The 24,575-nt window shown below is 56.0% G+C and overlaps 2 protein-coding genes across 11 annotated transcripts; one reads left to right on the top strand and one right to left on the bottom strand.

Moving 5' to 3' along the window:
• Window positions 1-40: 40 nt before the first annotated feature.
• Window positions 41-23,251, bottom strand: TMEM143 (transmembrane protein 143). Of its 7 annotated transcripts, none has more exons than XM_056137143.1 (8): window positions 23,159-23,251; window positions 22,557-22,788; window positions 21,383-21,487; window positions 18,616-18,810; window positions 17,830-17,960; window positions 16,490-16,769; window positions 12,537-12,726; window positions 10,767-11,812 (listed from the first exon to the last, which is right to left on the bottom strand). In XM_056137143.1, exons 1-8 carry the CDS (start codon window positions 23,179-23,181, stop codon window positions 11,559-11,561), a joined length of 1,410 nt encoding a protein of 469 aa, XP_055993118.1. In that variant the 5' UTR covers window positions 23,182-23,251; the 3' UTR covers window positions 10,767-11,558. The 7 variants fall into 7 exon arrangements, 5 of the variants coding, with proteins under 5 accessions (XP_055993120.1, XP_055993118.1, XP_055993117.1 ...); XR_008795393.1 differs by lacking the exon at window positions 23,159-23,251 and adding an exon at window positions 12,088-12,212 and having other exon boundaries at window positions 11,681-11,812; window positions 22,557-23,150; XR_008795394.1 differs by lacking the exon at window positions 23,159-23,251 and adding an exon at window positions 12,088-12,209 and having other exon boundaries at window positions 11,681-11,812; window positions 22,557-23,150.
• EMP3 (epithelial membrane protein 3) lies at window positions 3,675-9,615 on the top strand. 4 transcript variants are annotated; one of them, XM_056137149.1, is made up of 5 exons: window positions 3,675-3,765; window positions 5,171-5,316; window positions 5,590-5,692; window positions 8,072-8,212; window positions 9,352-9,615. In XM_056137149.1, exons 2-5 carry the CDS (start codon window positions 5,239-5,241, stop codon window positions 9,519-9,521), a joined length of 492 nt encoding a protein of 163 aa, XP_055993124.1. In that variant the 5' UTR covers window positions 3,675-3,765; window positions 5,171-5,238; the 3' UTR covers window positions 9,522-9,615. The 4 variants fall into 4 exon arrangements, with proteins under 4 accessions (XP_055993124.1, XP_055993126.1, XP_055993123.1 ...); XM_056137151.1 differs by having other exon boundaries at window positions 3,709-3,765; window positions 5,152-5,316; XM_056137148.1 differs by lacking the exon at window positions 3,675-3,765 and adding an exon at window positions 3,986-4,067 and having other exon boundaries at window positions 5,152-5,316.
• Window positions 23,252-24,575: the final 1,324 nt, after the last annotated feature.

Below are 24,575 nucleotides of genomic sequence, written 5' to 3'. Positions count from 1 at the left end.
CTGCGGCCAACGGGGTCCTGCGATGGGTAGGGCTGCGGGGCCAGCCAGGGCAGGGTCAGAGACCTGGAAGGAAACTAGATGCGGGGGTCCCACAGATTGGGAGCCCGGGACAGGGGCGCGGGGGCCCTGGGACACGTGAAGGGCGGGACAGTAAGAGAAGGGGTGTACCTTGCTGGGCACCGGGTCGGGGAAGGGGCGTACCTGCGCGGGGCGGAGCCTGGGGAAGGGAAGGGGCGTACCTGCGCGAGGCGGGGGCATACCTCACGGGGCGAGATGCCCCTGTATGGGGCAGGGTGTGGAGCCCGCGCGGGACGGGGCTGATCTGAGCAGGGAGGGGTGGGGCGTGGGAGCTGGGGAGCGGGGGCGTACCTGGAGGGACAGGGCGCACGTGTGTAGGGCGAGGCGTGGAGGCTCGAGGGGAACACACCTGGGGGGCGTGGCGTAGCTGTGTGGGGTGGGGCGTGGAGGCATGAGAGGCCTTCCCCGGGGAGGGGGGGAAAGACTTGAGGGGGCGTACCTTGGGGGCGGGGCGTGGAGACCTGAGAGGCTTGGGGGCGTGGCGTGGAGGCTTGAGAGGGGCGTACCTTGGAGGGCGGGGCGTGGAGGCCTAAGAGGCCTTCCTGGGGGAGGAGGGGAAAGGTTTGAGGGGGCGTACCTTGGGGGCGGGGCGTGGAGACCTGAGAGGGCTTGGGGGCGTGGCGTAGAGGCTTGAGGGGGGCGTACCTTGGAGGGCGGGGCGGGGATGCCTGAGGTGGGCGTACCTTGAGGTGAAAGTTGGGCCCCGCCAGACGCGGGGGCGGCGCTAGCCCCTGGGGCCTTGCTAGGGAGGGCCCCGGGCTGTCGGGGTGACGTGTGCGGGGAGCAGGGGGATGGGGGGGATACTCGGGACCCTCACGGGGGTTCCCTGCCTGAGGGGCAGAGCAGGAGCTGAGGGGCCTGTGGAGGCAGGGCGGGCAGGGAAGGTCTGGAGAGCTGTGGAAGCAGGCCCGGGCAGCAGAGCCAGGGCCGCGGGCAGCTCATCTTCGGCCGATGGAGCCCGTGACTCAAGGCCTCGGAGCGAGAGTGGGAGCGGGCCGGGCCGGGCCTGGTCGCTCACTGCGCACGCGCGCCCAACCGCCGCCGCCACAGACGCGCGAGTTTAGGGAGGCGGAAATGGGCGTGGTCTCGCTTCCCGCCCCAGTTTCCGGTCCCGCCCCTGTTAGCCACGCCCTTTGCTCCGCTGGGCACGGCCCTTGGGCTGCGAGCTGCTGCCCACGTGGCCTGGCCGCTGGCGGCAGTGGGCGCCGCTCCCTACTGGCTGGGTGTGCCCGATGCCTGCGGTTTCCTGTGGGAGGAAGTGGCCTACAGGCGCTCAGCTCAACTCTAAACCTCGGAGGCTCAGGAGGGGGAGACCTTGCCTTCCTCTCCCAGGATACCTCATCTGGTGCTAGTTCCAACTCGGGGAACTTCACCCAGAGTCCATTCCCGCTGTGAAATCTCCATCCGTGGGCCCGGGACAATGGGCCCTGCTTTATATGCAGGAAACCCTTATTCAGTCCCTGACACTGCATGGTTCCTTGAGCTCAGGAGCACTGAGCCGCGAGTAGACCCCAATATCTCTGGGTTCTACTCAAAAACTATACTTCCACCTCTCACCTCCCATGACTCACGTGGGCACCTCTGTTCACCTGCACTCCATGTGAGACTTGATGCATCCCATATGGTTCCCTGAGCCCTCCAGGACTCCAGGAGTAATGTTTGAGTGCAGAGCCAGGAGTAAGCCCTGAGCACACAGCTAGGTATGACCCAAAAATGTGTGGGGGGGGGGGGGAACCTGAGCTGGGAGCAGAGAGCTAGGACAGACTAAGATGTGTGGCATTCTCCCTGTTCCATCCCACCCACCCATACCGAACCCCTCAAGCCCCAATGTGTTTTGATCCCCACACAGCATGGCTGTCAAAGCGTCTTGGGTATTTCCTAAAAACCAAAAAAATCAGGAGTCAGAGAGATAGTACAATGGGTAGAGCGCTTGCCTTGCATGCATCTGTCTCCAGTTCAATCCTCAGCACCCCATAGAGTCCTCCCAGCCTGCCAGGAGTGTTCCCTGAGCACAGAGCCAGAAATAAGCCCTGAGTGATAATGGCTAGAAAATGAAGAAAGGTCCAGATATCCTCATGCTAATTTGCTAAGAATAACAAATAGTGAACACTAATGCAAATGCCCCTGGTACTTGTGCTTCAAATCCTCCACTGGCTTCTGGCTGCACTTAGAATAAAATTCAAACACCTCCCTTGCTCTCAAGGACACTCTTTGAGTTCCCTTCCCACAGCTCCCTCTGGCTGCCTATATTCTAGCCACACTGACCCTTCTGTCTGCTCGCCACACAACCTAAGCCCTTGCACTGCGCTTGCCCTTTAAAGAGTCCCCTTTAAAGTCCTGTCTTCAGGTTAGCTGAGATGTCACCTCTTCGCCCTATTTAAAGATTTAAAGCAGCATTCCCACCCCACCCTGCTTATCTCCACCATCAGCCTGCAAGTCTCTTAGCATTCAGTTCTCTCTGCATTGTCTCCCCCTCTGCCAGGCACTTAGACTGTCCCATAACAACAGGGTGGGGGTCCCTGTTGAAAATGGTCAAGAAGAGCCCAAGTGATAGTACAGCTGGGAGGGTGTGTGTCTTTCATGTGATCAACCTGGATTCGATCCCTGAGCCATATGGGAATATGGTCCCTTGAGCATCACCAGAATCACTGATTCCACTGATTCCATCACCAATCACTGAGCATCATCAGCATCACTGATTCCAGGGTGTAGAACCAGGAGTAACTCCAGAGCATCCCTAAGTATGCCCCCCACCACCACCCAAAAAAAAAGAGGTCAACGTGCTGACTTTGATCAAGGCTCAAATCTTCAGTACTATACAAGGTCTCCCAGCACCACTAGGGGCCACTCCTGAGCTCAGAGTCTGGTACAGTCCCTGAGCGTTGCTGGGTGTGGCCCCCAAACAAAACAAAAAGATGCAAATAAACCTTTGATGAAGAAAAGTATAAATGGGGGCCTGAGTGATAGTACTACAGGGAGCACAGCTGACCCAAATTTGATCCCCAGCAACCCAAATGGTCCCTTGAGCCTGCCAGAAGAGACTGAACATGGCTGGGGGTGGCCCCAAAACAACAACAGAAAAGAAAAGTATAAATGTATCCTGGTATTACCTTCCTCCTTTAGAGTCTCAAAACAGCTATTATCCATATCAGACTATAACGCCCGTAGTAGCATTATACCCACTGTACAGATTAGGTAACTGAGGCTCAGAGAGGATAAATAATTGGCAAAAGCTCCCCAGGCAGGATTTGGTGATGCTGGGGGTTCTTCAGTTCCCTCTCCTCCCAAGGTTTCACACTTTCTCATCCTCAGTTTCCCATGAGGCTGCCAACTCTACCAGCACCCCATAACTCCCCCTTCATCTTCCCACAGGAATCTGGCCTCCTGCCCCAGACTCCCAGCTCTCTGCATCCTAAACCTCACAAAGAAAATAGACATCCGGTCCAGGACCAGAAAGCCCTAGGGGTGGCCTGAGAATCAGGCGCTCCCACCCCATGTTCTCCCCAAACTCCCCGCCCTGTGCCCCCCCCGCACCGCCCCCACCTCCCCCATGACTCCGAGGACGTCTCATCTGGAGCCCTAGAAGATGCCAGAAGATGCCGGGGCAGTGGGTGGGGGCCCAGAGAATGAGGAACCCCAGCGTCAGGGCCCTCCCTCAGTTGCAGACTTCAGCTGGGCGCGGCAAGGGTGAGTATAAAAGGGTCGGGTTATATTGGGAGGCACAGGAGAAAGAAGGTACAGGCAGGGAGGACTGAGACAGGAGACAGAAAGGGGTGAGGGGGGGAGAGAGAGAGAGAGAGAGAGAGGAAGGGAGAGAGAGAGAGAGAGAGAGAGAGAGTGAGTTGGGCATTAGAGGAGCCAGCGACGACGGGAGAGTGAGAGCAGGGGAGGGAGGCGGGGGCCTAGACCGGGGAAGGAGGGAGGAGAAGGGCGGGGCACGGAGGCCCGAGCAGGCACCAGACTCCAGCTCTGACTTTTCAGCCGCTCCGGTAAGTTTCCAGTCCGTTATTTGGCCACATTTCTTTATAGACTCGGGAGAGCGGGACTTTGGGAAGGACACCCCAGACTGCCGGGGACCCTCCCAGATCCCAGGGTTCAGGGAAATCCTTGTGATTTCTCCAGCGATCTCTCAGCACTTGGGGTGGGGATTTGGGAAGGGGTGGGGCCCAACCAGAGTTTGGGGCTCCTGGCACCTGAAAACTTCTTGGAGTTTTTTCCCCCCAGGGCTGGCCACCCTTCCCACCCCCTAGGACCCTGAGAGTCACACTTTTGGAGGGCAGCATCCCCAAATCTGGGGGTGTTCCCAGACTCCAAGTCCTTTGTGGACACTGAGGGGTGGCTGAGAGGTGGATGCCTTCTCAAGCCCCTCTGCTTCCAATAAGGGGGTTCCGTCCATTTTCCCGGCAAGTGTTGGGGTGGAGGGGTGCGATGGGGAGGCACCACTCTGGCAGCAGGGTGCGGTGCAGACCTCATGGGCATAGCCAGGGGCTGGGGTTTCCCTGGTGCTTGGAGGCAGGGGTGTAGGGTGAGTCACTGATGACTCACCCAGGCCCCCTCCCTGCCCCACCATTCCAGGAGAGGAGTGGGGTGAGTCAAGGGCGTCAGTCTCTGGGGGCAGCCCCCAGCTTGTGCTGAATCTGGAGGGTGCCAACCTGCAAGTATATCTGCTGGCCCATGTGTGCCTGAGCAGGACTCTGAGGAATCCCGTCTTACTGTGGAACCCAGAGTCCATCCCTGGTCTGCTCTGGGGAGCTGAGGGTCCCCAGCCCACCTTTCAGATCAAATGACATAGTTTCCCAGCCCCTTCTCCCTCAGGTCTAGGGGTCCAGACCCCCAACCCCTCCTCTCTCTCACCACTAGCCCCTCTCCCCTTGGGCTCAAGGACCCAGTCCCCCGGCCCCTCCTGCTCTCAGACTCTGGGGTCCCACTCCTCCTCTCTCAAACCCCCTCTCTCCTCCCTGAGAACCAGAGATTTATCTCCCAGCCCTCCTCCCTCAGACCCAGAGGTCCATCCTCCAGCTCCTTCCTCCCTCAGACCTAAGAGTCTGGACTCAGTTGCCTATTTTCTACCAGGATTGGGTTCTCTCACCAGCCCCCAGAGGTCATCTTCTTGAAACTGCGATCTCCTAAAGACCCTGACCCCAGGCTTCCACTGCCACCATGTCGCTCCTCCTGCTAGTAGTCTCGGCCCTTCACATCCTCATTCTCATTCTGCTTTTCGTGGCCACTCTGGACAAGGTAAGCCCACTCAGAGCAGCAGGTCTCCTGCTTGCCTGAAGCCCCTGCCCCGCCCCACCCGAGGCCACGCCCCCTGGCCACACCCCTCCCCAGCCCTTCCATCTCTTCAGGCCGCAGCCCCGCTTCTAAGTTTTGCCTCTGTGGCCTCTCTACCCTACCACTTTTGCCTCTTCCCACTCCCTTATCCTCCTTTTCCCAGCCCTTCCCTCCAACTCCCCCCCCACCCCCCCACCCCGCGTCCATGTTTCTTCCTAACTTCCCTGTGTGTCCTAGTCCTGGTGGACCCTCCCGGGGCAGGAGTCCCTGAACCTCTGGTACGACTGCACGTGGAGCAATGCCAACAAAACGTGGGCCTGCAGCAATGTCAGCGACAATGGTGAGGGGCTTGGGGACTTGTAGGTGAATGGGGAGGGGTCACCTCAAATCACCTCCCCGCCTTCCAGGTGCCAAGGATTGGGAACACCACCCAGCACTGAGGTTTGCTGAGACTGATTTAAGCCACAGTTCTCTGGGTGGGGGTTAGGGGGCAACATGATCATGCTCTAAAGAGAATGGGCCAAAAGCTTCCTCCCTCTATGGTTCAGGAGTCAAGACCAATCGATAAAGATTTAAAATATGAGACAACAGATAGAGAAGGGAACACCAAATAAAGGGTGTTTGGAGGACTCTTTTGGGACGTGAGATGCGTGCTGAAAGTAGACTATAGACCGAACACGATGGCCACTCAATACTTCTACTGCAAACCACAACACCCTAAAGGAAAGAGAAAGCAAAAGGGAATGCCCTGTCACAGAAGTGGGGCGGGGTCGGGGGGTGGAGGGTGGGAGGGCTACTGGCTTCTTTGGTAGTGGAGAATGGGCACTGGTGGAGGGATGGGTATTTGATCATTGTATAACTGAACCCCAAGCATGAAAGCTTGTAAGTCTACAACTGTACCTGATGGTGTTTCACTAATAATAAATAAACAAATAAATAAATAATGGAGACAAGGGGCCAGAGCAATAGTACTTACAGTGGGTAGGGCGTTTGCCTTGCACACAGCCGACCTGGGTTCAATCCCTGGCATCCCATATGGTCCCCAGCGCCACCAGGAGTGATTCCTGAGTGCAGAGACAGGAGTAACCCCTGAGCATTGCTGGGTGTGACCCAAAAAGCCAAAAAATGTTTAAAAATTTTTTTAATTTTTTAAAAAGTAAAAATGGAGACAAGATGGAGCCAGAATGATAGTGTAGCGGGGAGGGCGCTTGCCATGCACCGACTGGCCTGCATTTGATCCCGAGCACCCCATATAGTCCCTTGAGCACACAGTAGTGATCCCCAAGTGCAGGGAGTAAGTTCTGAGGATGGCCATGTGTAGCCCCAAAATAAAATGAACCAAATCATGGAAGGAAGATTCAGAAAGATAGGACGGTGGGTAAGACACTTGCCTTGCACATAGTTCACCTGGGTTTGATTCCCAGCACCCCATATGGTCCTCTAGTCTCTCCACAAGTGATCCTTGAGCAGAGAACCAAAGATTCTCAGAACTTACTGAGAACAGCCAGGTGTGGCCCCAAAACCACCCAAAAAATATATAAATGGTGGGGGGGATGTCCACAATTCTAAAATAGCATTATATTTTCAAAGTTCTAAGGACATGGGACTGTTGTCCTGCGTGGATGTTTGGGACAAGTTCGTGTGAATTCCAAAGGGGAAGGAGGATTGGAAGCATGTTAAGGTTCGGAAGCTGTGGGGCTGATCCCAATGAGATGCTAGAGTGGAGGCGGGATAGCTGGTTCTAAAAGGCTGCAGAGTTGCAGCCCAGATAGTCTCAACGTGAAAGATGAAACTTTGGGCCAAAGTGATAGTACAGTGGGGAGGGCATTTGCCTTGCATGTGGCCAACCGGGGTTCCATCCCCTGCATCCCATATGGTCCCTCAAACATTGCCAGGAGTGATCCCTGAGTGCAGAGCCAGGAGCATTGCTAAGTGTGAAGCAAAGAGAGAAAAAAGTTTTCCCTCTAACACTAAAGTGGGAATGTTGGCTCTCATGACTTCTCGTCAATATTGTCATGGTACCCAATGCAGTCAGGCAAAAATGAGAACTGAGGCATCATGCTTCAGGGACAGGTGGCTCAGTTGTGGCTCAGTTGGCAGAGAACATGCCTTGAATGTGTATGGGCTTGGCTGGGGCTGACTGGGGGTACCAAGCAGTGCTGGAAGTAGCCCTGCCTGCCCCACATACACACCCCAGTATTGCCAGTAGTGGCTCCAACAAAATGGAAAAAAAGCATCAAGATGAAAAAGGATGGGGCTAGAACCATAGCACAGCGGATAGGGCATTTGCCTTGCACGCAGCTGACCTGGATTCGATTCCCAGCATCCCATGTGGTCCCCCAAGCACCATCAGGAGTGATTCCTGAGTGCATAAGCCAGGAGTAATCCCTGTGCATCGTCGGGTGTGACCCAAAAAACAAATATATATATATATATATATATATATATATATACATACATATACATACATGGAAGTAAAAATATCTATCCATGTAACCATGTTTATGTTTATGAAGATGATGAAAACCCTCCAAGTGGCTTCTAGAACTGATAAGGTTAACCAAGTTGCAGGATTCGAGGCCCATTAAAGCAATACCCCTAAGTATCTAAGATTGTATGACTCTAAATTGGGGAAGGGGGTGGTTAGAATGCATGAGCTGGAGCTCAGGCAACCTGTGATGCCCCCCCCCCCCCGCCCATTCCTCTTCTCTTCCTGCAGGCTGGCTGAAGGCAGTGCAGGTGCTCATGGTGCTGTCACTCATCCTCTGCTGCCTGTCCTTCATCCTGTTCATGTTCCAGCTTTACACCATGAGGCGAGGAGGACTCTTCTACGCCACTGGCCTCTGCCAGCTCTGCACTAGTGAGTACTGTTCCCTGGAAAGGGGTGGGCAGGCTTCCCTAGGGTCCTGAGAATGGACACCTGGTGTCAGAAAACAATTCTCAACAGCCCAATGCCACCGGGTTGCCATTCTCAGAGTCCCCGTGGTGGTTTGTGGCACGTGTCTGAGTCACCGGAGAGGCAGTGGGCAGTGTGGGCTAGCGCTTCGGTTCCAAGGAGCCAGGTTCAGGGAAGGGGAAGTGGGCAAATTCTTCAGATTCAAGTGATAGAGGGGGTGGGGCTGGAGCGATAGCACAGCGGGTAGGGCGTTTGCCTTGCACGCAACCGACTCTGGTCCAATTCCCAGCATCCCATATGGTCCCCTGAGCACCGCCAGGTGCTCCTGAGTGCATGAACCAGGAGTAACCCTGTGCATTGATGGGTGTGACCCAAAAAAGAAAAAAAAATATCAAGTGATAGAGGGGAGCAGGACAGGCATTTCCAGAGAGCCCCCTGAAATCACTGTAGTAGCCTTTTTGTTTTCTTTTTGTTATTTGAGCCACACTTGGCAATGCTCAGGGTTTACTCCTGGCTCTGCACTCAGGGACCATTCCTGGTGGTGTATGGGGGACCTTATGAGATGACAGGGATGGAACCCGGCCGGTCGCACGCCTACCTACTATACTACCCCTCTGGTCCCATGTAGCAGGGTCTTATATTGACGATGGCCGCCTGCTGGTGGTTCTAATCGACCTTCTGTGTATCAGAGATTTCAGGGGCATATGTGTGCTCTTCAATTTGGAGCGGGGTTGTGCAGGAGACTTCAGATGCAGAAGACTAAATTAATTACTTTTCGCAGTCTGGGGCACTTGTTCTTCCGAGGTTCCTCCAAAACCGTCTGTCTTGCTGTATAAACTATTTGCATGTTTGACTTACGAAAAGACACCCAAATATTGCCCTCGAATGGCTGGATGACAACGTCCTATTTCCTAGCGGGGACTAGAGAGCTTGACTCGGGCTCCCAGACTCCTCGCAGGCACTACGGGAGCGAACCACAACTCCCAGAAGGCGGCGGCGCTGCGTGCTCGCGCTCCCGCAGCCTCCCTCCACCTGGGGGCTGCTGGGAAACGAAGTCCCCCGCGGGCGGACCCCGGTGACCCGTGATCCCCATCCCCTCACAGGCGTGGCCGTGTTTACCGGGGCGCTCATCTACGCCATTCACGCCAAGGAGATCCTGGCGAAGCTCCCACCGGGCGGCAGTTTCGGCTACTGTTTCGCTCTGGCCTGGGTGGCCTTCCCACTCGCCCTGGTCAGTGGGGTCATCTACATCCACCTGCGGAAGCGAGAGTGAGCGCTCCGTCTCACCCGGAGCCCCAGCTCGCTCAGGTTCCCACCGCCTCATCCGAGTCTTCGTCCCTCGCCTTGTTTTAAGAATAAAATCTTATACATCCGCCTCTGCCTGCCTGCCTTCCATCTTTCCGAGACATGAGCTGCTCATGTCTGATTGCTCCTGCAGTTGGGAAGGGCACCCATCCGCAGCGCCCTCCAAAATGGTCTCAATCCAGACCTCCTGCCGCCTTTGCCCACAATCTAAAAACCTGGGGAGAGATAGCACAGGGGTTAAGGTATTTGCCTTGTATCACACACACGCACACACGCACAGAGATCTCAGGCACTGCGTGGTCCCCCAAGCACAGCAAGGAGAGACCCCCTCCAGAAAAGAGCCCCAAAGACTCATCCCTTCCAGGTGTAGAATTTCAGTAACCAGGTCTCTGGTTCTTCTCTCAGACGGAGGCCTCCCCAAGTCACTGACTCTTTCTCCAGCACTCAGCCTTTAAATGCTTTTCCATTTCCCTCTTAGAACCCCATATCCAGCCCACACCTCCAGATGCTGCCTCTTCTGATGTTCCTAACTTACCTGGCCTATAGCTCCCCCTTGTGGGAGGGGGGGTGTTGAGCTGCACCCTGTGGTGTTCAGGGGGCTATACTGGGATCAGTGCTCAAGGAGTCAGTGCCGTGCCAGAGATTAAATCCCAACCTTCAGCATCAGTGCATGTACCCTTTCAGCTATCCCATGCACACACTGCTACCTTTCATAGAAGAGAACCTGGCTGGGCACCTACCATTTTTACCGGGAGAAACAAAGCACCCCCAATTGTGTCCTAGATTACTACCCTCTTGGATGGGAGAGAGGAGGGAAGAGGGGGAACAACACTGGAAAAGTGTCACCGAGACCATATGACCCCTTAGCCAAAACTAGCTTGGCACCCTCTCTCCCCCCAAGCCTACCCAGCACATCTGGACACATGTGGGAGGGAGGAGGGGAGGCTGGATTTGACACAATCCATTACAGGGTTGTGTGCCTTTGGGCAGCAAACAATCTGCACAGCTGTGCACAGCTTCCCAGTCCCCCTCAGTCTGAAGACGGGCCTTGCCAGGAAACCGGAGCCTCTCCTTAGGGATCAGGCCTCCTCTTGGCTCCTCTTCCGCTCTACTGCATCAACTGCCAACTTCGAGCCCAGACTTGAGGATTACAGGCCGCCCAACCACAGCATTTCCTCAACTTTCGGCATCTTCTTCCAAGACCTGCTGCTTCCCCACTCACCCGAATTTACTAAATATGCTTTATTTCCTTTGGAGATGGGGTGGGGGAGAAATGGAGAGACCAATAAATATTGCACCGACTGTGGGTGCCGGAAAGATCAAGACAAAGGTAGTTTCTGTAGAAATGATGAGACCTGGGTTAGGGAAGGCACCTGAGGTCCTTAGGGCCCAAGTGGAAGTAGGTCTTGGAGTGAGTAGGGTCTTCCTTCTAGTCCACAGCTTTGTTCCTGGCACAAGGCACCCAACCCCTTCAGCACGGACAAGCTAATCAGCAGCTGACAAGATGGTCTAAAAATCCTAGGAAGATCAGGTTTCCTTTAGAAATTCTTTGCAGACAACTGGCTGCTCCAGGTTGATGGTGCCCAGCAGCTGTCACTGGCAATTAGCCCAGAGAGCAGGGCTATAAGACTTTCATTGGCTGCCGGCTGGAGCTCCGCCTTGGTGAACATGATGGGCAACTTGCCCAGTGCAGGATAAAAAGACAATGATATATAGCCTCGGGAGGGCACTGCTGAACAACGGTGCCTGGTGGTTTGCAACGTTGAGCAGCTGTGATTGGCTGACACTCCTCAGTCAAACCATGATTGGAGGTTAATGGGGGGGGGGGGGGGAAATAAAAAGATAAAGTTTGGATTGGCTGATCACCAAAAGAGGCGGGCCGATCAAAGGGATGCCTTGAATGGCAGCTTTAAGAATAAATGTAACGGCTCGCCTGTAATTGGAGATTGGGGCGGGGCAAAGCGTAGCAACAGTGATTGATAGCTTGTCTCGCAGGAGGAGGGCCTCAGTGCCCAACCAGGTGGTCGCGCGGGGCTGGGTAGAGAGATTTCTGTCCAGGGTTACCGCTGCTGTGTGCGGCCGGGGGGACTGTAGTAGCCAGGGGATCTAGTGTGGGGAGCCCCGGGGGCGGGTACATCTCGGTTGTGGAGGACAGGGCTTGAAGGTGGGCCAGAGCCCGAGTTCCGTTGAAGGTCACCTCAAAACCTGACTGGGTCAGGAGCCAATTCTCCACTTCGGACTGGAGCCACCGGGAAGTCTCTGCGGGGGGATGGGGGCACGGGGGAAAGGCTGGTATGAGAGGTCTGCCTGGGGCTGGAAAGGGGCAGTGGGGAAGATGCGGGGCCAGGAATATGAGGGGTGTGGGAGAAGCCTAGAAGGGGAGTGAAACCGGGGAACCAGATTCAAAGGGGGAAGGTCTCGTACTGCGAAGGGGACCACTTGGAACGCAACAGGAAGGGGACCAGGATCTCTTTGGGGAGAAGTGGGCTCGTACATGAGGAGTGCTCAGGGTGTGGGGACAAAAGGGATCATACCACAACGACCAGTTGATCCAAGACCCCTCTCCGGCTAGCGGTCAGGAAGAGGGAGGTCACCCCAGGGAGGGCCCACATCCATCAAGACCAGAAGATGGGTTCAAGTGGTTCAAAAGTCGTGTCTGCTGAGGGTCAGGATCATCTCCGAAATCAATCAGCTTCACCAGTAGGAGGGGTTGAGGGGAGGGGGAAGGGACGGGGTGGAGGGGGTGGAGCTTGGGAAACTAGGAAAAGCCTATTCCAGGCTGGGGAGCCGGGGGAGCCGCTGTAGATGGGCGTGGCCACCGGTGCGGCCGAGGGTGGGGGCGGGGCCGTGGTGGGGCGTGGTCGTGGGTGCGGCGGGGCGCGGTGGGGCGTGGTTGTGGGTGCGGCGGGGCCGCGGTGGGGCGTGGTCGTGGGTGCGGCCACGATGTGGCTGCGTGGGCGAGGTCTCGAGGGGCGGGGCTTACCTTCAGGCTGGTCACTCAAGTCCACAGGCCGCCTTGCCAGGAAGCTGTGTGCCAGCAGCGTCTCCTTGGTGTGCTCGTCCTGCGCGCGGTGAGCCAGGGCGCAGAGCAGCTCCGAGTTGTTGGACGTGCTGCGGTAGTAGAGCATGTGCGCCAGCTCCAGCGCCTGCACGTTGCGCCTCTGCCCGAACATCTGCAGGCGGAATTCCCCTCCATCACTCCGCCGCTCCCTCCATTGCTCCAGGCCCGCCAGTTTTTGATAGTTTTGCTTTTGGTTTGGTTTGGTTTGGTTTGGTTTGGTTTGGGGCTCACACCATGCGGTCCTCGGGGCTTACTCCTGGCTCTTTGCTCAGGGATCACTTCTGGAGGTGGTGCGGGACCATATGAGGCGCAGGAATCAAAACTGGCTTGGCCGCGGTGCAGGGCCAGCGTCTACAATCACTTATGCATCCAAGGCACTGGTTTGCTCTGCAGTCACGGACTGCGAATTGGTTTGGAGATTTCCAGGCCAGAAAAGAGTTTTTGCCACTGAGTTTTTCCTTACTATGAGGTTTTGTGAAAAAAAAAAAAAATCAATCCTGATCTTTTAGACACAGAAGTATTTCCAGCTGGAATGTCTTAAGATTTGCTTCAAGACCTGCAAGCAGGAGAGCTGGTCTCTGGGCCCAGAGGGACAGCCTATCACTAACTGGAAAGACTCCCCACTGGCCACATGGGAGCCATCTTATGGTTTATTTCTGTGTGGTTTAAACTTCCTATGATAAAAAATAAGGGGTTTAGAACTACGCTGAGGCCAGCAGTTGAGCACATGGCTCGCATGTGTAAGGCCCTGGGTCCTATCCTGAGCCAATAATGATCAATAAAATAGGGGCTGGAGAGACAGTACAGTGGGTAGGGCACTTGACATTGCAAGTAACCTAGGTTGATCCCTAGAATCCTATAGGGTCCCCTGAGCCCCACCAGGGGTGATCCTTGAGTGCTGAGCCAGAAGCCCTGAGCACTGCTGAATATGCCCCCCCCCAAGAAAAAAATTAATTAAATGTTACCTTGTAAAGAGAAGTGCTAACCCATAATAAATAAAAAGCTGCTTTGAAGGAATAAAGGGGAGGATCTGGGGCCCAGATGTTTCTAGGCTGCCCCCTTCCTCACCCTGAACCCCTTCTCCACCATTGCCCCTTCCCCACTCAGTGTCCTTAGCTGAGAAGAGAAAATGAGAGGCCACCAGTGCTTTCTGGGGATCACTCCAAAATTCCTCTATTCATTCACCCACATAAAATGTACAGAGCTGTCAGTTTTAGGCCCTACACCCCAGCCAGTCCCAACTCTGCATCTCACAGCCCTGAGCACTTGGCTGGGTGCTGAGTCCTCAGGTCATGCTGTCTGGAACCCGCAGTGGGGACAGTAAGGCCTGGAAGTTGATAAAACACTTGGGACAAGTTCCCAGCCTCTAAGAGGCATTTAAACCTTTGTGACTATTAACGATTTCTCCCCACTCTGCCTTTGAAATGAGCATCCTCAGCCCACAATCCAGCAGCAAAACGGGTCGCCAGGTCTGAGCTGGGTGCCCATCTGAGATGAAGAACAGGGGACATGCAGTAGAGACATGGGGCTGGGGGAAGAGGATTTGAGGTCTGGCAACTGGGAGAGAAACCTTTGGTGATGTGGTGAGATGCAGGAGTGAGAACCTGAGCACCTGCCAGAAGCAGGCAGGGAGGAAGCAGCTATGCAGGGAGGCAGGGGAGCCCCAACTACGTGCCAGGATCAGAGACTCAGCCCAGAGGGCACTAAATTCACCAGTTAACAGGGTCACAGGACCAGCCAATGAGTGGAAAGACAGGGTCTCCCTAGGATGGGCCTCAGGCATTCCCCCCAGCTCCACACCCCTCCTCTCTCTGCCCGCCTCAATGCCTTTCATGTCACTGGGACCAGCCAGGCCTCCATGCTCATTCACTCTACTCAAGACCCTCTGGGGCCTCATATCTCCAGCCTCCCCCAGGCCCCAAGCCCAGGAGGCCCCTCAAGGCTAGCAGACAGCCCCTCCTCCAGGTTCAACCCCCCCACCCCCCAGCTTCTCTCCTGGCCTCCAGGGTCCTTGGCAGGAACCCGCCCCCCCTCCACTCCCCACGCAGCCCTTCTCAGCCAGCACTGCCTGGCTTTTATCTGCGGGATTTATTACCCGTCCTCCATGTTCCGCTGGGATGGAAGGAAGCAGCTTGAAAACTAATGAAGCCACGAGGGAGAGATCGAAAGGCAGATGCCTCACACCAGACCCACAATTTCCGGGTGGATGACAATCCTGGGAAGACTCGGTGAAGAGCAGCTTCTAACCAAGCTGGGGAAGAGGTTATGGCGTTTGGTCAGCAAGGGCAAGGGACGGCCCCCAACGGGGCCAAGGCTGTGAAGACTTGGATGATGAACAACCTGCACAACTGTGCGAGGCGGGCCACAATGGCACACTCAGTGGAATCAGGCAGGGAGCTGGTTAAAAATAGCTTCCTGGGCCCCCGCCCAGAGTTTCCAATTCTGTCCATTTGGGCTAGAACCCAGGAGGCAGCAAGTCTCAAACAGCTCCCCTGGTGACTATAACAGAGATGCCGAGAACAACGGCCCAATTGTAATAGTAATCAGAACAAAAGTCCTGCTGCTTCTCTTCAGTCAGGGCTTTGGAGACTGTCACCTCTTGACCCTTGTCAGACATGCTCAAAACACCTTAGATCCATCACGGGCTTGTTTCTGAATCAATCAGAACATCCCAAAAATCTTTTACTGTTGCCAAATTTTCCACAACACCCACATTCAATTACTCAACACCATATGGGATCACAACCCCCACTTTCAGAAGTTAGGTCTGGGGGACAGGAGCGATAGCACAGTGGGGAGGGCTTTTGCCTTGCACGCAGATGACCGGGTTCAATCCCCAACATCCCATATGGTCCCTGAGTACTGTCAGGAGTAATTCCTGAGTGCAGAGCCAGGAGTCACCTCTGAGCATCCTCAGGTGGAACCCCAAAACAAAACAAAACAAAAAGTCATGGAGCTAGAAGATAGGTGAGCTGGATTCAAACTCAGGCATCTGGCTCTACAACCACAATCCCTTTAGCAAGTTGCCAAAGTTCCTCTCCAAGCCAGTATTTCCAGGTGACCCCATCTGCACTTAGGCCCAGGAACCTTCAGGTTCATCCTCCCTCACCTCCGCTCACTGGCCTGCACACCTGCACCAGGAGGAACTGGAAGCTGAGACCAAGAAACCTGCAGAGGACGGGGGAGGACTCAAGGGCCGGAGGGAAGCCCACAGAGCCCCCTGGGACTGCACCAGGGACTGCAAGGTACCTAGAGCACATCCCACAACCCCTATCCCCCAGGCTGGGTGTTCCCTAGCACCCAGGTTTGACCCTCACCAAAAAAAGAAATAAATCTGCCCAAGGTGGAACAGAACAAATGAGGTAAAGAAGGATGGGGAGGGAGTGACAGTACAGTGGGTGAGGCATTTGCCTTGTATGTGGCCCACCCTGGCTGGATCCCTGGCACCCCATATGGTTCCCCAAGCCTGCCAGGAGTGATCCCTGAGTGTAGAGCCTGGAGTAAGCCCCAAATACCACCCAAAAAACAAAAGCAAAATCAAAGAAGGGAAGCAGGGAGGCGAGGGATGGAAAAGAGGAGAGGGAGAGGGGAAGAGGGGAAAGGGGAAGTGAGGGACAAGAAGGAATAAAGGGGGAGGGAGGGAAGAGAGGGAAGGGAAGAAGAAGTGAGGGGAAGGATGCAGAGGGGAGGGAGGAGAGAGGAGAGAAAGGAAAGGGAGGGGCGAGGGAGAGGAAAGAAGAGAAAAGAAGGGGGAGGGGAAGTGGGGTGCAGCATGGAGCCGAGTTAGCGCATGAAGTAATACCCACAGAGGTGGCCTGATGCCCCCCCACACAGAGAAGAGGCAGGGGTGGGGGTGGGGGGAGTGGAACCCGCACCTTGGAGGCACGCATGCCCATGAAGACAGCGAAGAGCAGCAGCAGCAGCGACGTGGCCATCTTGAGGTCAGACAGCACCACCATGCCCACGTTGACGAAGAAGGCCATGCCGGAGACCAGCAGCGTTAAGTTGAGCAGCGCACGCTGCAGACGCGGCGTGCGCACCTTCAGCTCCGGCAGCAACAGCTCCAGACCCTCCAGGGGTGTGTCCTTGAAGCTCTTCAGTACCAGGCGCCCCTGTTTAGTGCGGGCGGCGAGCACCACCCGCTTAAAGTATCTCCTGGAAGGCAAGGAGAAGGGCAGGGAGGTCGGTCAGGGTGGCCCCCCTTGAAAGCTCCCCGCCCAGAGACTCTCACTGGCACTATGGCCTCAGACACTCAGTGGGAAGCCAGGGGAACTAAGCCCATGCCCAGCAACCAGCAACGGGGGATCCAGAGGAACTAAGCTGGGTGCCCAACAATAGGGGATACAGGAGAAGTAAGCTGGGTGCCCAGCAATGAGGGATCCATCAAAGAAGGCAATCCCGGGGCTGGAACAATAGCACAGCAGATAGGGCATTTGCCTTGCACGCGGTCCACCCGGCTTCAATTCCCAGCATCCCATATGGTCTCCCGAGCACCGTCAGGAGTAATTCCTGAGTGCAGAGCCAGGAGTAACCCCTGTGCATCGCTGGGTGTGACCCAAAAAGAAAAAAGAAAGGGAGCTAGAGCGATAGCACAGCAGGTAGGGCATTTGCCTTGCATGTGGCCAATCTGGGTTCGATTCCCAGCATCCCATATGGTCCCCTGAGCACCACCAGGAGTGATTCCCCCCCCAAAAAAAGAAGGCAATCTCCTGATGCTGGACATAGAGGTTTCCTGGGATTCCAGGTGCTTAATGAGAGCTGGGAAAAAAATAAATAAATAAAATAAAATTATATATACACACACACACACACACGTTGGCAAGCATGGGAGTGCTCTGAAAATCAGGGGAGACAAAAGAATGACACTATCTCCTATGAGCAGCTCAGAGAAATAGGAGCAGGGCCGGAGCCATAGTCAGCAGGGAGAGCGTTTTCCTTGCGCCGTGGACCAGGGTTCACCCATCCATGGCGTCCCGTAAGGTTTTCACACTAGGAATGATTCCCAAGTCCAGAGTCAGAAGCCAGGGGTGGCCCCAAAGGAAAACAAAAATGAATAAGAATTTCTTACTCTCCTTGGGAAGGTAACATTTGGAAGGCCCACCCCAACACCCCCGTCCAGGTCCCGGACACTCTGACCCCACACTGACCTGTCAGTCCCCTCTCGACTCTACCCTCGCTCCCTTTTGCCACATCGAGGACACAAGAACTGCCTCACCTCTCCGCGGGCGGCGACCTGATGAAGAAATCGCGCCGGGAATTTGCACTGAGCTTCGGGGGCATCTGCCCAACACGCTGCCCCAGGGCCCAGAAGTGAATGTAGATATACTGATCCAAATTTACTGTCACCTGCCAGGGGGTGAAAGAGGCAGACACTGAGCATGGGGTGCATATCATATTACCCCTGCTCCCACCAGGATCACCAGTCCCCAGGGTCGGGCCATGTCTGCAGGCTCTTGTCCCACACAGCCCAATCATATTACAATGCCTTTTTTGGAGATGGGCAGACAACACCCAGCGGTGCTCAGAACTTACTCCTGGTGACGTCAGGGGACCTTATGGGATGCAGGGATTGAAAGCACGTCGGCTGCGTACAAGGCAAATGCCCTGCACGCTGTACTTTCGCCCCGACCCCTATTTAGTTTGTGTCTTGTGTTTTGTGGGGGCTGCACCTGGCAATGCTCAGTGGTTACTCTCAGCTCAGGGATTAAGAATTGTTCTTGGCAGTGCCCGAGGGGCCATGGTGTGCTGGGAACTGATGCCCAAACTTCACACTTGCAAAGCAAATGTTCTCCCACCGCTGAGCCACATCCCCAGCCCAATTTCAATATTTTTATTATAATTCTGTTGGCCTCGAAGAATATTTTGTGCCAGTGGCACGTGCCATGTTCTGGACTACAACTCCCGGCAGCCCCTGTTATCTGGACTACAACTTCCGGCAGCCTTTGCCACCCCAGGGCTCCGCCCCTGCTCCAAGGGTTCCTGGGAGTTGTGAAGCAGACACCTGGACCTCATCCTGCGGGTGGTGGACGGCCAGCGCATAGGCCAAGGCATCCTCGGACAGTGGGGAGAAGTTGGCCTGGTCCAGAAGGGGCTCCAGAGCCCGAAGCACCTCCCGCTCGTTGGCCAGACGCTGTGGGTCCGTGAGCGAAGACTCATGCAGGGTGTCTCTGTCTGGGTTGATGGGGTCATACATAGCCTGAGAGAAGGAAAGCCGGAGAGAATCCGTGAGGCTGGTGCCTTACCCCACTTTTGCCCACAGGCTGCCCCTGCTTGCTTCCAGGCCTGGTGCAGGCACCTGCAGAAAGAGGGGGCACGTCTGGGGCTTATCTTCTCCCCCAGGCATTCCCCAGGGTTCTCCCAAAGCCGCTGCATCCTGCCAACCCCCAGCCTTCGGCCTCCAGCCTAGATATCTATCCCAAGCCAGAGCCGCTGCAAGTCCCCACAGCACCGTGCCCCACAGTGCCATGTCCCAAACCAGGTCCTGCACACCCCAACCCTACCCAGGCACCAGGGCCCACACCCTCTCTCTCACACCAGCCCTTCAGCCTGTCGGGACCATCGTGAGCCACAAGACCCTCGCGGACCCGTACCTCACTGGGCCAGCCAGAATTATAGATCCCGAAACCCCCTGCCGGGGTCTGTGTTGGCCCCAGAGGGGCTCCAGGGTCCAGCCCCACCCGGACTATTCCCTGTGTGACCACCAGAGGGCGCCGGTCGCCAGCGCCTCTCCCTCCAGCGCAGAGTCGGTCCAGCTCCCATAGATAGGATCGGCGGAATCAAAGTCTACACTTGAGGCCAGACAGCTAGTCCAGCGAGGTGCTTGCCGTGCACGCGGTCGACCCGGGTTCGATCTCCGGCACTGCATAGGGTCAGGAGATCACCCTGAGTGCAGAGTCAGGAGTAAGTCCTGAGAACCCCTCTGTGACCCTCCTTCTTTGCTTCTCTCCCCAGGGGACCTGCCCCTCCCTCATGCCTGCCTCCGGCCCTTTGCACCAACTGTTCCTTAGACCTCCACGTGGCTCGTGGTGCCAAGAGCCAAGAGCTGGGCGGGTTCTTTTCCTGCCCCTGCCGCTCCTTGCAAGGACTTTGCTCACCGGTCCCACCCACAGAAATAGGCTGCACCCCTCCCCCCCCCCCCCCCCCCCCCCCCCCGCAGGATCCTCCCAGGTAATCTCCCAGGACACCAGGACACATCCGTGTCAACAACTCAACAACAGCACAGAGCCTGGCCACCCCCAAGTTCTGAGGCCCAGGGTGAGAGTCCACTTGAACCTGGATATCCAGGCATATGGGGGCAGGACAGTGGAGGGCAGAGTGGGCTGCAGCGAGTACTGAAGGGAGAGCCGGGCAGACTAGAGTGACCCAAACCCACCCATGCCCTGCGCAGCCCAAACAAATCACTTCTGGAAGGAACCCCAAAACCAGGGAAAGGTCCTGTCTGATAAATGCTTGGGGCTGGGTTCCTCCCACACAATGGTTCATGTAGCCACGGGTCACAGGGAAGGTCTGTTGCTCAGAGTGTCCAGTCTATGTAATGAATGGCCCTTCAGACCAATAATAACTCTGGACTGGGGCCAGGAGATAGTACAGGGCATATGCCTGGTATGCTCCCAAGCCAGGATCAATTCCAGATTCCTCTGTTGAACCCCCACACTCTCTCCATCTGGCAGCTCCAATTCTTCAGTCAACTTCATTTGGGAGTATGGGGGCACACCTGGCGATGCTCAGGGCTTACTCCTTGTGGTCTCGGAGATCATCTGGGAATCGAACCCGGGTGGGCCACATGGAAAGCCAAGGCCCTACTGTGGTACTATCTCTTCAGCCCATCCTATTCCTGGGTCTAACTCTTGGGTCTAGATAGTTCATTAAGATAGGGATTAAGATACCTGCGACCCACAGGCCCTAGTTCAATCCCTAGCACTAGCACGAGGATCCCTGAACAGGGCCAGGGGTCACCTGTGAGCACAGAGTCAGGAACACCCAGGCATGACCCCGACCCCAAAACTGAGCTCTGGATGTTCCTGACCTTGGTCTCTGGCCCCACCTGTCCTAGGATCCCCAGATGGAGAAGCAGGCCACCCCTCCCCTCTACCCCCTGTCTCTGCATCTACAGGGCAAAGGCTTTCCCAACACTCAGCACCTGATCACTGTCACCGTCTCACCAGACAGGCCTCTAGCTGGCCTCCCGTCAGGGACAGCCTGTCCCACACTGGGAGCCCATTAGAGCGCCATCAACTCAGTCCCTCCCCTGCAGAGGCTTCCATGGTCCCTACCTCACACACAATCAAAGCAAAAGCCCACAAGCCGGCCACAATTTACCCGCTTGCCTCCCCGCCCTCATCTCACTGCCTGCACCCCTTCTCCACCACAATCTCACCTCCAGGGGTACCTGGGCGATTCCTCCAACCCCTGGACCCAGCTCATCCCTCTATTTTCTCCTCCTCCCCTACCCCCATAAACATCAATTAGATTCACTCGCTGTCTCGCTGCCACCAGAACTCACCCGCCACCTCCTCAGGGAAGCCATCCCTGACTACATGGTCCAACTCAGGCCTTCCCTACCACTGTCCTGCTCTTTACGTCTATACTCAACTTCGTGGTTCTTCGTGGTACTTAACCACCCGGGGCACTAGGCTTTCTACCTCAGTCCTGGCATGGCTAGGGCCTCCTGTGCTTATAGTGGGGTCAGGCTCTGAGAACTTGCTCAGAGAATGTTTGCTGAATGAACAGAGGGGAAAGCATGCCAGGGCAGAGGGCAGCATCTTTACCTGCAGCTCAGTCAGGATGCGCTGGTAGTGGAACAGGGTGCAGAAATCTATGTGGGCTGAAAACGCCTCCAAAGCTGCCTTCTGCATAGGGCTGGAGTGGAAGTCCTGTGGACAGAGGCAGCAACATCTCTTTTTAGTTTGTTGTTGTTTGGAAAGTCACACCCAGTGATGCTCAGGGCTTACTCCTAGCTCTGCAATCAGCCATTCCTGGCACACATGGGTGACCAGATAGGGTGTCAGGCATCAGACCCAGATCAATCCATGCAAGGCAAGCACCCTACCCACTGTACTGTCTCTCTTGTCTTTGTGGTTTGGGGGTCATACCCAGCAGTGTTCAGGGCTCTGCGTTCAGGGAACATTCTTAGTGGAGGCTGGCAGACCCATAGGGTGCCCGGGATCAAACCTGGGTCAGCTTTGTGTGCAAGGCAAGTACCTTAACCTCCTTGACTATCTCAGGCCCCTCACCAATCACCTTAGTAGGTATATTAGTTTCTTTCTTTTTAAAACAATTTTTACAGCTAAATACAGTTATAGTAGGTAATGTATTTACAATGGTGCTGACATTTATGGCTTGGTATACACAGTGATCTCAGCCCCCATCCACAAAGTGTCCAAGACTGTACCCCAAAATCCCCAACCCCCAGGCTATTCCCACTTTTCTTTCCTTTTTTTTTTTTTGGAGCCACACCGGGCTCCTGGCTCTGTACTCAGGGAACACTCCTGGCAGGCTTGGGGGACCATACTGCAGTGCCGAGGATGAGACCCAGATTGAACAGTGCAAGGCAAGCCCCCTACCCACTGTACTGTCGCTCGGTCCCCATCTGTACTCTTTCTTTTGTTGTTTTGTCTGAGGGCCCACAGCCCGCAGTGTTGAGGGCTCAATTCCCTGCGTTCTCTAGGGACCATATGTGGTGCCAGGATTACACCCGGCAGGCCCCATGCAAGGTCAGCTCCTCCATGCAAGGTCAGTTCCTTCATGCAAGGTCAGCTCCTTAATCCCTGAACTGTCTCTTCAGCCCCCACTCTCCTGTTTGCTAAGGAGGGGAAGACTGTATGTAGAACTACAACTCCCAGGAGGAACCCTGCCCGCCGAGGACAGCGTTTAGGGGCTTACTGTCGCAGTGCATGCCGGGAATTGTAGTCCCCAGGCTCTTGGACCCTGGCCCTGTGGTACCTGTATCAGGAGGTGGAGCAGTTGCTCCTTGGAGAACGGAATGAAACGCTCGCGGTACTGCTGGGCCCACTCGCGGGGCTCCGTGGGGCTCCAGATCTTGCGGTACACCCCCATCTTGGTTGCCAACGACGACAGAGCCCTGGGGGACCCGAGCAACAGGGGCCATATTCGAACCCTGGTTGCCCAGACTTCCCGGGTCACGTGCTGCATGGCCAGCTCCTTTCCCCAGAGCCTAAACGAGGGAAACAGCCAGGGGTCAGCGGTCTTCAGGGCCATCAGCATCCTCTCTACTTGCACTCCAACCTTCAGAGGCCGTCCATACCCCAGGCAGGGCGCAGAGCCCTTCCACCCACCTCGGAGCCCCTCATGCTAGTTCCCTCCCACACTGCCCTGTGGGCCAAAGTCGGGGGAGAAGGCGAGGGTCTCAGGTCTTTGGTACTGGGCGGGGGTGTTGCGGGTCTAATGACCCTATAATGTTATCACTGGTTTCTGCAGGGTTGGGCGGCGAGGCGGATCTTAGGAACACAGCAAATGCTCAGACTGGCTACATAGGGTGCTGGGCCGCCCTCCCGGTCCATGCAATCCCACGCCCGCACCCTCACCTTAACCAATGCTTGATTGTCATTGAGCCTCCTGCGCATGTGCGGGAAGGCTTTCTGCGAGCGCCCCCACCTCACTCCCCCGCGTTCGGCTTCAGTTGACAGTAAGACGCATGCGCAGAACCTGAGTCACTGCGGGCTGCCCCGTCCTCCAGTGCCGCGTCAGTACGCATGCGCAGCCTGCTCCGCGGCCTAGCCTGGTCTTGGCGCAGGCGCAGCAGAAGTGTCTCCTTGTCCGCGCGCCTCAAAGAGAAAGAGGCGGGACGTTCGCGAGACTCTCGGGAGGGCGGGGCGAGGCGGGGCTCGCGTGCACCGCCCGCCAACGGCCGGCGACCAAACGTCCGCGGAGGCCACGCCCCGGCTCTTGTCTCTCCTAAAGAGGCGGGGAAAGAGAGGGGCGGGACTTGGCGTAGCCAATCACCTGTGGAGAAATGAAAAGGCGGGAAAAAGCGGAAGGGGAAGAAGACTGAGGTGGCTCCAAGGACCAGAAGGGGAGGGCGGTGCTAGGGACAGCGGCCTCCAGGGCACGCACCCCGGATCTCCAGAGGAGGGCCGCTTAGTAGGCAGCGTCCCAGAGCCCCAGCACTCCTGTTGCTGGTCTTTAAAGGAAAGAGCCCGATTCTCAGAAGGTAGCTGAGTGGCGCATCCTTGGCCCCTTGATTCCCAGGGGACAGATCCAGCCCTTCCCACACACGTACACAACAGACCCTTCAACTTGAGGAGATGCGCTCGAGCTCCTCCTGAAGATGAACTGGATTCTAACAAGCAGCCCTTCGTCTACGAAAATACCCCCAAATCACTAGGCCACCTTAACATGTACTCTGAGGCCCCTGGGTTCCTCATTAGGCTCCTGTCATGTCCCCAGTCCTAGAGGGGGATTCTTCAGGTTCAGACCTCCTATGGGCTCTCCCTGCCGGCCCCCCATTTTCTGGAAGGTGTATTCTCAAAGGGGGCATTGTCCTTCAATGGTCTCCCAGCTCCTGTGACAGGGACAGCGTGCCCCCAAATATCCCTGCTCTGGTCTGGCTGAGATCTCTGCATCTCCACCTCTGTGACCCCTGAAACCCCCTTACCCTACAACCTCCTCAACTGGTATTTCTGATTCCTGGGGTCCAAAGAAGTCCCCTCGTGTCCCTTTCTCAGACCCCTATGTGCTCCTTTACCCTGGACATCAACCTCTCGAATTCTCCAGAACCCATGACCTGTACCCCAACTCATAGGGTCCTCAGCAATCCTCTCAATCCTGTGCCCCATATCTGGGACGCCCCCCATAATACCCTCACCCCACTTGCAAGAGTCCTGAACTTCCTGACAGAGAGCCCTTCGCCTACCTCATTCTTGGGATCTTCTCAGCACCCCCAGTCTATCCCCCTAATCCTGGGAGCTCTGGCAGCCCCTTCCCCCAACCCCTTACCTAGAT

This window comes from Sorex fumeus, unplaced genomic scaffold, assembly GCF_029834395.1.
Source record: "Sorex fumeus unplaced genomic scaffold, SorFum_2.1 ptg000122l, whole genome shotgun sequence".
NCBI lineage: Eukaryota > Metazoa > Chordata > Mammalia > Eulipotyphla > Soricidae > Sorex > Sorex fumeus.
The sequence above is the reverse complement of the archived record's forward strand: the minus strand, read 5'-3'. Positions and strand labels throughout refer to the sequence as shown.

Coding starts and splice junctions, on each gene's coding strand:
- TMEM143 (XM_056137142.1), bottom strand. CDS start 22,838: ATGCTGATGGCCCTGAAGACCGCTGACCCCTGGCTGTTTCCCTCGTTT. Junction 21,488..22,556: donor TGCTCCACCTCCTGATACAG/GTACCACAGGGC, acceptor CTCTGTCCACAG/GACTTCCACTCCAGCCCTAT. Junction 18,811..21,382: donor GCATCCTGACTGAGCTGCAG/GTAAAGATGCTG, acceptor TCCTTCTCTCAG/GCTATGTATGACCCCATCAA.
- EMP3 (XM_056137149.1), top strand. CDS start 5,239: ATGTCGCTCCTCCTGCTAGTAGTCTCGGCCCTTCACATCCTCATTCTC. Junction 5,317..5,589: donor TCGTGGCCACTCTGGACAAG/GTAAGCCCACTC, acceptor TGTGTGTCCTAG/TCCTGGTGGACCCTCCCGGG. Junction 8,213..9,351: donor CCTCTGCCAGCTCTGCACTA/GTGAGTACTGTT, acceptor ATCCCCTCACAG/GCGTGGCCGTGTTTACCGGG.